General features: G+C 37.7%; 1 protein-coding gene across 1 annotated transcript; it reads right to left on the bottom strand.

Annotated features, from left to right (window-relative positions):
• Window positions 1-6,148: 6,148 nt before the first annotated feature.
• Window positions 6,149-8,697, bottom strand: LOC110287681 (chitinase-like protein 4). The gene is made up of 5 exons (XM_021154238.2): window positions 8,575-8,697; window positions 8,170-8,355; window positions 7,246-7,365; window positions 7,022-7,163; window positions 6,149-6,312 (listed from the first exon to the last, which is right to left on the bottom strand). The coding sequence occupies exons 1-5, from the start codon at window positions 8,674-8,676 to the stop codon at window positions 6,281-6,283; spliced, it is 582 nt and encodes a 193-aa protein (XP_021009897.1). The 5' UTR covers window positions 8,677-8,697; the 3' UTR covers window positions 6,149-6,280.
• Window positions 8,698-10,109: the final 1,412 nt, after the last annotated feature.

The following is a 10,109-nucleotide window of genomic DNA, read 5'->3' as shown; positions in this document are numbered from 1 at the left end:
TGTTATTGAAGATCAGCCTTAGTCCATGGTGATCTGATAGGATGCATGGGACAATTTCAATATTTTCGTATATGTTGAGGCTTGTTTTGTGATCAATTATATGGTCAATTTTGTAGAAGGTACCATGTGGTCCTGAGAAGATGTTATATTCTTTTGTTTCAGGATAAAATGTTCTGTAGATATCTGTCAGATCCATTTGTTTCATAACTTTGGTTAGTTTCACTGTGTCCATGTTTAGTTTCTGTTTCCATGATCTGTCCATTGGTGAAAGTGGTTTTGAAGTCTCCCACTATTATTGTATGAGGTGCAATGTGTGTTTTGAGCTTTACCAAAGTTTCTTTAATGAATGTGGCTGCCCTTGTATTTGGAACATAGATATTCAGAATCGATAGTTCCTCTTGGAGTATTTTACCTTTGATGATTATGAAGTGTCCCTCCTTGTCTTTTTTGATGACTTTGGGTTGGAAATCGATTTTATTAGATATTAGAATGGCTACTCCAGCTTGTTTCTTCATACCATTTGCTTGGAAAATTGTTTTCCAGCCTTTCACTCTGAGGTAGTGTCTTTCTTTTTCTCTGAGACGAGTTTCCTGTAAGCAGAAAATGTTGGGTTCTGTTTGTGTAGCCAGTCTGTTAGTCTATGTCTTTTTATTGGGGAGTTGGCCCCATTGATATTAAGAGATATTTATGAAAGGTAATTGTTGCTTCTAGTTATTTTTGTTCTTAAATTTGGCATTCTGTTCTTGTGGCTGTCTTCTTTTAGGTTTCTTGATGGATTACCTTCTAGCTTTTTCTAGGATGTGGTTTCATCCTTGTATTTTTTTTTTTTTCTGTTATTATCCTTTAAGGGCTGTATTCGTGGAGAGAAAATGTGTGAATTTGGTTTTGTCATGGAATACTTTGGTTTCTCCATCTATGGTAATTGAGAGTTTTACTGGTTATAGTTGCCTGGGCAGGCATTTGTGTTCTCTTAGTGTCTGTATAACATCTGTCCAGGATCTTCTGGCTATCATAGTCTCTGGTGAAAAATCTGGTGTAATTCTGATAGGCTTGTTTTTGTATGTTACTTGACCTTTTTCCCTTACTGCTTTTAGTATTCTATCTTTATTTAGTGCATTGTTGTTCTGATTATTATGTGTTGGGAGGAATTTCTTTTTGGTCCAGTCTATTTGGAGTTCTCTAGGCTTTTTGTATCATCATGGGCATCTCTTTCTTTAGGTTTGGGAAGTTTTCTTCTATAATTTTCTTGAAGATATTTGTCAATTCTTTGAGTTGAAAAATCTTCATTCTCATCTACTCCTATTATCCGTAGGTTTGGTCTTCTCATTGTGTCCTGGATTTCCTGGATGTTTTGAATTACGATCTTTTTGCATTTTCCATTTTCTTTGATTGTTGTGCCAATGTTCTCTATGGAATCATCTGCACCTGAAATTCTCTCTTCCATCTCTTGTATTCTGTTGCTGATGCTCGCATCTATGGTCCCAGATTTATTTCGTAGGGTTTCTATCTCCAGTGTTGCCTCACTTTGTGTTTTCTTTATTGTGTCTACTTCCCTTTTTACGTCTTGGATCATTTTATTCAATTCTATCACCTGTTTGTTTGTGTTTTCCTGCAATATTTTAAGGGACTTTTGTGCTTCCTCTTTAAGGTCTTCTACCTGTTTAGCAGTGTTCTCCTGCATTTCTTTAAGTGTGTTATTAAAGTCCTTCTTGATGTCCTCTACCATCATCATGAGATATGCTTTTANATCCGNGTCTAGCTTTTCNGGTGTGTTGGGGTGCCCTGGACTGGGNGAAGTGGGAGTGCTGGGTTCTGCTGATGGTGAGTGGTCTTGGTTTCTGTTAGTAAGATTCTTATGTTTACCTTTCGCCATCTGGTAATCTCTGGAGTTAGTTGTTATAGTTGTCTCTGTTTAGAGATTGTTCCTCTGGTGGTTCTGTTACCCTCTATCAGCAGACCTGGGAGACTAGCTCTCTCCTCTGAGTTTCAGTTGTCAGAGCACTCTCTGAAGGCAAGCTCTCCTCTTACAGGGAAGGTGCACAGATATCTGGCGTTTGGACCTCCCTCCTGGCCAAAGATGAAGACCAAAACAGGACCTTTCCCAGAAGCTGTGTTGCTTTGGCTTGTCACAGAAGCTGTTAGCTTCTGTAGTCCACACTCTCCCCTGTGTAGACTACTTTCGGCGGAGTCCTGAAACCAAGATGGCTTCCTCCGATCCTGAGGCAAAACCTCCCAGGCCAGGGGACACCTGTCCTCTGGCCGGGAAGATGGTCAGATGTCTGGAGCCCGAAAAGGGAGCTGCCTCAGAAGCTGTGTGGCTTCTGCCTGTCTTAGAAGCTATCAGCTTCTGTGTGCACACTCTCATCTGTGCAGACTACTTTTTGGCGGAGTTGCTCCTGCTTTTAATTATAGGTCCACATGTGTTAGAGAGCAAGACTTAGTACAGAGCAGCTTTTAGTTTTGAGATAGCAGTACCATGCCTTAAAGGATCAACTGTGTCAGGGAGAAGATAGTGTCTAGTTCTACATTAGAACTACTAACAAGTAGAAGCGGGGAATGAAAAAGTATAATGTAAAAAGCAAATTTCTAGGCCTTTACGCCCAGGCTTGAGAATGTGACCTTTGTGACTCAATGCTCCAAGGCGTGCTAATCATAAAGCAGATAGAGACATTCCTCCAACCACCCGCTTCCTGGATTCAGGAAGTGTTCATTCAACAAAAGTCACCCTGACCCACCCTGACTGTAGTAACACTCTATGCAAAGGTGCTATTGTTAGAGGCGCCTTGAAAACTGTAATGACTTTCCACTTCCTCGTGACTCTTAACTGGTATTTTTGGTATTTTCCAACAATGCCCTATCTGCCCCCTTGAGTTGTGGTTCCTTCTATTAAATACCCCCTTACCCAGCTACTCGGGGTGCCATGGTCCTCTACCCCTGTGTGGTGTATGACTGTGGGCCCTAGAGCGTTCTTGAAATAAAAAGTCCTCTTGCAGTTTTCAAAAAAAAAAAAGATTAACACTCCATCCAGTGGACCAAATATTGACTAATGGTGACAGGTACCTAGTAGGGATTGGTAGTTTTTATGGTATTTGTGAATAATTTGTCACCATTCTTTATTGTGAGCTTGGGTAATTCCTATAATGACAGTGTATGTATGTGCCAGAATGATTTACAGTGGATACCAAGGAGTTGTTTGACATAGAAATTCTCATGTAGTTTTGACACCACAGCCTTTGTCCTCTGTAGACTTTTATGTGGCATCCACTAAAATACACTGTAAGAGACATTATGTTCAGTTGTGATTATAAGTCAAAAAGTCTGCTTCACTCTCATTTTAAAGCTACCAAATGTCTGGCAAAGAATCTGAATTCCTCATTAAAAACAAATAGTTCTTCAGGTAGATCTATTTGAAATTTTCTGAGGACCCTCCAGATTGAGTTCCAGAGTGGTTGTGCAAGTTTGTAATACCACCAGCAGTGGAGCAATGTTCTTTTTTCATATCCTTGCCAACATGTGCTGTCACCTGTGTTTTGATCGTAGCCTTTCTGAGTGGTGTGAGATAGAATCTCAGGATCATTTAGATTTGCATCTCCTTGATCACTAAGGACTTTGAATATTTTTTTTTCAGGTGCTTCTCAGCCATTCAAGATTACTTTGTTGTGAATTCTCTGGTTAGTTCTATACTCCATTTTGATTGGGTTCTTTGGTTTTTCAGTGGTTATATTCTTAAGTTCTTTATATAATCTGGATATAAGCCCTCTGATGCTCTACCGTGGAGAGAGTGAAATTGTAATGTCCACCTCTAGTGGCAGAACATGATATCAATTGGAGGGATGGAATTGTCATCCCACTGTCATAAGCACTTTTCCAGAATTGGTCCTGTTAATAGGAACTGCAGGGACAAAATTAGAGAAGAAAATAATAGAATGGAGATCCAATGACTGGTACAAATTGGGTTGTAGCTCAAGGAGTGGCCCCATGGCCTGACATTTTTACTTATGCTGTGGTGTGCTTGTAGATAGGAGCCTAGCATGATTGGCTTGCAAGAAGCCCAACAAGAGCTGAAAGACTGTGCTGTAGATAACTAGCACCCAACCAATGGACTGAAGCTGGGGACTTCTGTGGTTGAATTTGGGAAAAGCTGGAGGAGAAGGGCAACCCCATGGGAAGACCAGCAATCTCAACTAAACTGGAACCCTGAGAACCCTCAGACCCTGAGCCACCAAGCAGGTAGCATACAATACTTTAGATGAGGCTCCCAACACATATACAGCAGAGGCTGCTTTGTCAGTCCTCAATGAGAAAGAATGCACCTAACCTTGGAGAGACTTGAGGACCCAGGGTATGGGGAGGCTTGCTAGGGTGCAGGAAGGTGGGAGGAGTTATGGAAAGTGGAGTGGTCAGGGGGCAGACAGGGAGTGTGATGAAGAATGGACTGTAAAAAACGAATTAGATTAAAGAATATAAAAAATAAAAAAACACAAATAATTCAATGTAGTCAATGTCAGCAGTGGGCTTTGAAGTTAGGAGCTAGGGATAGACATGACACTCACTGGGTCTATCCCTTAGTTACACTTTTCTAAAATAAAACCTATAATGTGAATGATCAAATGTGTCAAAAAAGTAATGAATTATGTTGTTTTTCAATTTTAATGCATATTTCTAAATATACCCAAGAATTCATAATATATATTTAAAATATAGAACATATTTTAAAAGTAATATATGATATGAAATGTATATCATATGTATTATATTTATGAATAGCTTTCTAATACTTAAATATAATTTAAATATATTCAACATCAACTGCTCTACCTAAGAAGTCTGGGAATCTCTGCTCACTTGCCTAGAGCCTCACAAATAGACTTTTCTTCTACCTCTAACTGAGTCAAATTTAACTACTCTTGTATTCATGATGATGGAGTTCTCTTTTTTAATACAAGGCATAGCAATTTTATTTCCAGGTATTCATTTAAAAACTAAAATTTACATTGAAGGGAAATTTGTAAATTGTCCAGAGTAATAGTCTGACCAACAGATTATGAAGAAATAATTAGTATTATTTGGGGGATAAAAAGCTCAAATAGAGTTAATTGCATGCAATTTACATTAAACTGAATATGTTGATGAATGATAAAATATCAAAGATCTATAAAGAAATTATTGTTAGTGTCAATACATATTCTCAACTTGTTAAAAATGTATGTGCACATAAATATCAGGTTTGGAAAATAATCAAAGTCAGAATAACAAAGAAGAATGAGTATGTCCATGACTGATATACAAAAGTTTGAAAGTGGCTGAGATTTAGTGATACCTTGAGTCCTGTGAAAAAAAATGATGTAGGATATTTTGGTGATACTGTTTGAATAACATTTTAATACAATAATGAATATGTCTGAGAGATATCAAATGCATCCAAAGAAGATGAGTATTGTAAAGTCTATATTCACTCCTTAAACAAAGTGTGCAAAATGACTTAAAATCATTTGATAATGAACGCCAAGTAAACCAAAAGAGAAAGAAGTTAGAAGTTGTGGCAAACCAATCTGACACTAAGAAATTTGGTGTTTTGGGAGGAATGTGTTTCAATCTCAGTATGCAGACAGTAAATCATGAGGAATATTTAGAGGTCTTCAAAAGCTGTAAACTCAAGAAGGGCTCAAACAACTCTGTGTTCTCAAGACCTGTATAAAAATGACATGGAGTGCATAACTAGTTATCTCAAATTTCACTGTGTGTATGCTGTAATCCTGAGACTACTGTAGCTACTTCTGGATTATAGACAAAGCATCATAACACATCCTCTTCATGTTGTTATTCTCAGTCTGAACCAATAATCAAACATTTCCATCTCAAAGCCTGAAGTCAAATAGAAAATCCAGAGAAAATTGGTTTAATCACTACTTCCCATAGCAATTTTATTACTATAACCCTATGAGCAGAAATGATTTTCTCAAAATTTTACATGAAGTACTGCAGATGCTGATGCTTTGAACATGGAATTTATTCTGAAAGCAAGAAACAAGGAAGGTGGTTTTACAGGAAGCAAAAATGTTCAGAGCTTAACCAAGAGCTGACAGATGAAGATAATTCTTTTGTTTCTTCCCTGCTGGTATAGCAGACAAGACATATATCTTAGTTCTACTTTGGGATTCAATTCAGGAAAGATCGTGAGTTAGTTCTATTATTCTCCATGGAAGCATGATGCAGAATCCATNGTGGAAAAACCNTTGAACTTGCTCTTATTCTGAGAGTTTCAAGTAGAAATCATTGTCTAAAGCTCCCCTCGATAAGGGGCCTTGCAACCTGAAACACACAGAGTAAGACACAGCGGTTACCCTGGAGGCAAGTAGGAAAGAAATGTACAATCTAGGGGAAATGAACAGAGAAGCATTTGACTTCAGTGACTTTCAGTTTATATCATACAATAAATCCAGACATAGTATTTTGGGAAATTACAACAGCATCCCAGTGGTTAACCTATTTCCAGGTTTCAAAAGCCTACCTCAGAGCAGGCTGGACTAGCAATTAAAAACATTGTTTTTACCATCCATGCCATAAGCAATACTTCCTTGATACCCATTGGGTAAACGAGTTTGTTAAAAATCCCAGAATAAAGTAGAATATACAATCAATATGGAAAGACACATTCATGCCAGTATTTTCAAAGTATTTCTGAAAAAAAGTTCCAAAGGGACAGATTCACATTGTAATGACTTGGCTAAAAGAGGAGAAAAATCTGATAGCAAGGGTGAATATAGTTTCTGCAATCTCATAACATGAATAGTTAATAGACCTCGCAAAGCCTGCATCACTTCAAGGTATCCCTGGTTCCTAATAAGTGTGCAACATGAGTTAATGGAATTGAAGAGAGGGGCGAGGTGTATATAACTTTTAAAAGAGCACATGAATGAATGGGAAAATATGACTCAGGAGTTAGATTGGGGGTATTCAGGCAAGCTTTGAGTGAATGAAGGGCATTATATACTGTGAGTAAAACTCTAGTGTCTCATACTTGCACTGTGTATATTGAGATCTCTCTTTAAAGTAGATGTCAGAGGGAAACGTCCCTGGTGACAGAAAGAACCACTGAAGTCATCCATGTCCAGGGGCCAGACCACAGCACCTCCTAAATTGTTGTCCTTGAGCCACTGAGCCTGTTGAAACAGAGGACATTTAGTCACTCGATTTCCTGGGAATCAGACTGCAATCTCAGCACATTCAATGTTCTAAGCTTACCTTCAACTTGAAGCTTCTCACATTGTCATAACCAATCCATTCATTACCCAGATAGGCATAGGGTACTTCCTGGGTGCCATCAAAGATCTCAGTGGCTCCTTCATTCAGAAATGTACAAATCTTTAAATAAACAGATTCAAATCTTCTAAATATTAATTCCAAGAAGGGAAAAAACATTCAAGTCATTTATCATTTCTCCATTCTCGTGTGGAGTTTTCTCTATTTTCTAAAAATGCTTTAATTGTCTTAGAGTTAAAAGATATTTCCCTGAATTTCCTGGTTCTACAGGACACAACTAGACATTTCCCTAGACTAGGGATGTAATCTAACTTGAGGTGCATCACTAGTCCTCATTACAACATTTTTACTTTCTGAAACTTTGTCCTGATTAATAGATAAGATAGTAGTATTCAAACGGATGATTCTTATATCCCAGCCTCCTAAAAGTTGATATTCTAAGCATTAATCATGTGGGTTCTCAGTAATTCTTCTTAACTTATACTGCCATACTGTGATTCCATCTATGTATATACACTTCTGTACATTGAATTTGAGGTCAAGTATATCAAACTAGACAAGGACAGAATGGAATACTAATGCTTGAATTATTTTTAAAATGATCACATGTCGCCCTCATACTTGTTCTGTAATTTTTAGAATCAATCCCAGCAGTAAATAGATATCCTATGGTCATATTTATGAATATTATTGTTTGGTATGCTGTAAGACCTTGTATATTCTAAATTACCTCTCATTATTAATTACATGAATGTATACTATAAAAAATGTAAGCACCTGTCATATTGTATCTGCTTAGGAAGAGTACATACTGTCTACACTAAACATACACTTAAGCTGATTCCAATTCTCAAACATAGAAATGGGTCTGTAAATCACTAAGCACACTAAAACCAATATACTGACCTCAAAGTAAGCCAGGAGTCCTTGTTCATTTGTGTACTTTCCTGGTGGTCCAGCACTAACAGTAGGGGCACCTATTCCATTCTTAGAAGGGTCACTCAGGATAAAGGTATGCCCATACGCTGGAAATCCCATAATGAGCTTCTCAGAAGCTACTCCATGGTCCTTCCAGTAGGTTATAATTGAATCCTGTAGTGACAGAAAGTAAAATTTTTGCTAGAACCTCTGGTAACCTGTGTTTATATAGGTTAGTTCTCCCTTTTTGTATCTCAAATTGTGTGAATTTATAGGTAAGAAATAAAATCTGATTTCCAAAATGGTTTGCTTAGTTATAATTTTTCAGATGCATAAATGGCATAGGCTCATGCATTAATTTCTCAATTCCATTTGAATCTGTTAATGTCTTACCACATTGAGATCAGCACTCTTTCCAATGTCATATGGAGATTTATAGAGGGGACTATTTTCCCCAGTGTAGCCATCCTTGGAATCATGGAGATCATATGTCATGACCTGAATATAGTCAAGAGACCTGGAGTAAAGGAAAGTTCTTAGAATCAATGTTTCTGTTAAGTTTCTTCAAGTTCATCCTTGTATTCTTCCCTAATATACATCCTAATATATGCATCATTTTTCTTCCCATGGACTCCTGTGTAGTTCTCTGATTTCATTTTTCTACTGCTATGTGGGCTGAAAGACAGGTATGTGTAAAGTTATCATCTGTCATTCCAAAGAACAAAAATCAAGCAAAGGTATAAATAGACCATCATTGAAATAAAAAGTTAGGAAGTAGATTGTTAATAAACTTAAGCATGGAGCTTGGGGGAGACTAGGGAAAAGATCATGACTTGAAAATAAATAAAGGATATAGAAAAGATAATTTAGTGAATATACTAGCTTGTAATCTAAATAAAATATAATATTCACACTTGAATACATGTAATATGAATCAGTAATACTGCTACTGCAAAGAGACATGAGCTATTAAATGAAAACATCAGTGTCAGGCATGTTATACTTCTAATACATTATTTTTGTACGGTCATCATAGACACCAAAAATAATCCAGNATATTGTAAAAGCTCTAGGATGTTCACCATAACTTGATGCTAAAACCATACTGATGAACAATGCACATTAACTTTAGACATAGCAAAATCAAACCACCAAGCAAATAGTACAGATAGGGAGACCTTTGGCTCCATTCCTGTATGTAGCACAGGATAGCATTGTCTGGCATCAATAGGAGTAGAGGTCCTTAGTCCTATGAAGGCTAAATTCCACAGCATAGGGAAATGCCAAGGCAGTGAGGAGGGTATAGGTTGGTTTGAGGGGAAGCTCCCTTATAGAAACAGGTGGCAAGAGGATGTGATGGAGGCTTTTGGAGGGAAAACTGGAAAAGGGGATAACATTTTAAATGTAAATACATGTAATATGTAATAAAAATGAGAAAACATTATGTCATAGCAGCTTGTGTTATATGCACAACACCTGCAGGATATCATATCTCACAAAATTCTAGCACTTTGGGCATGAGTTCTAGACCCAAGCTCACCATATTATAAAGAAGGTATTACTTAATGGCTGCAAAATGAGTCAGTTTCAAGCTGTCTTAGGAATGTGGCCTTTGGTAGGTGCCTGTATTCTCATGGATGAGCCAAGAGCCAGGTGTATATTGGATTTAGAATTTGTGTAAGGGAAGATTAACTTCATTAAAAACTGAAAGCATTTACCCTAGAAGTCCCTGTTACTAAATTACCAATCAAAGAAACCACATGGTGGGACTCAGGGCTCTAGCTGCATATGTAGCAGAGAATAGCCTAGTCAGTTATCAGTGGGAGGAGAGGCCCTTGGTCCTGTGAAGGTTCTATGCCCCAGTATAGGTGAATTCCTGGCCCATAGAGCGGGAGTGGGTGTGTTGGGACGTAGGGGCATGGGGACGG

The sequence above is a fragment of the Mus caroli genome, unplaced genomic scaffold, assembly GCF_900094665.2.
Source record: "Mus caroli unplaced genomic scaffold, CAROLI_EIJ_v1.1 scaffold_20775_1, whole genome shotgun sequence".
Classification (NCBI taxonomy): Eukaryota; Metazoa; Chordata; class Mammalia; order Rodentia; family Muridae; genus Mus; species Mus caroli.
This window is presented reverse-complemented; position numbering and strand designations above follow the sequence as displayed.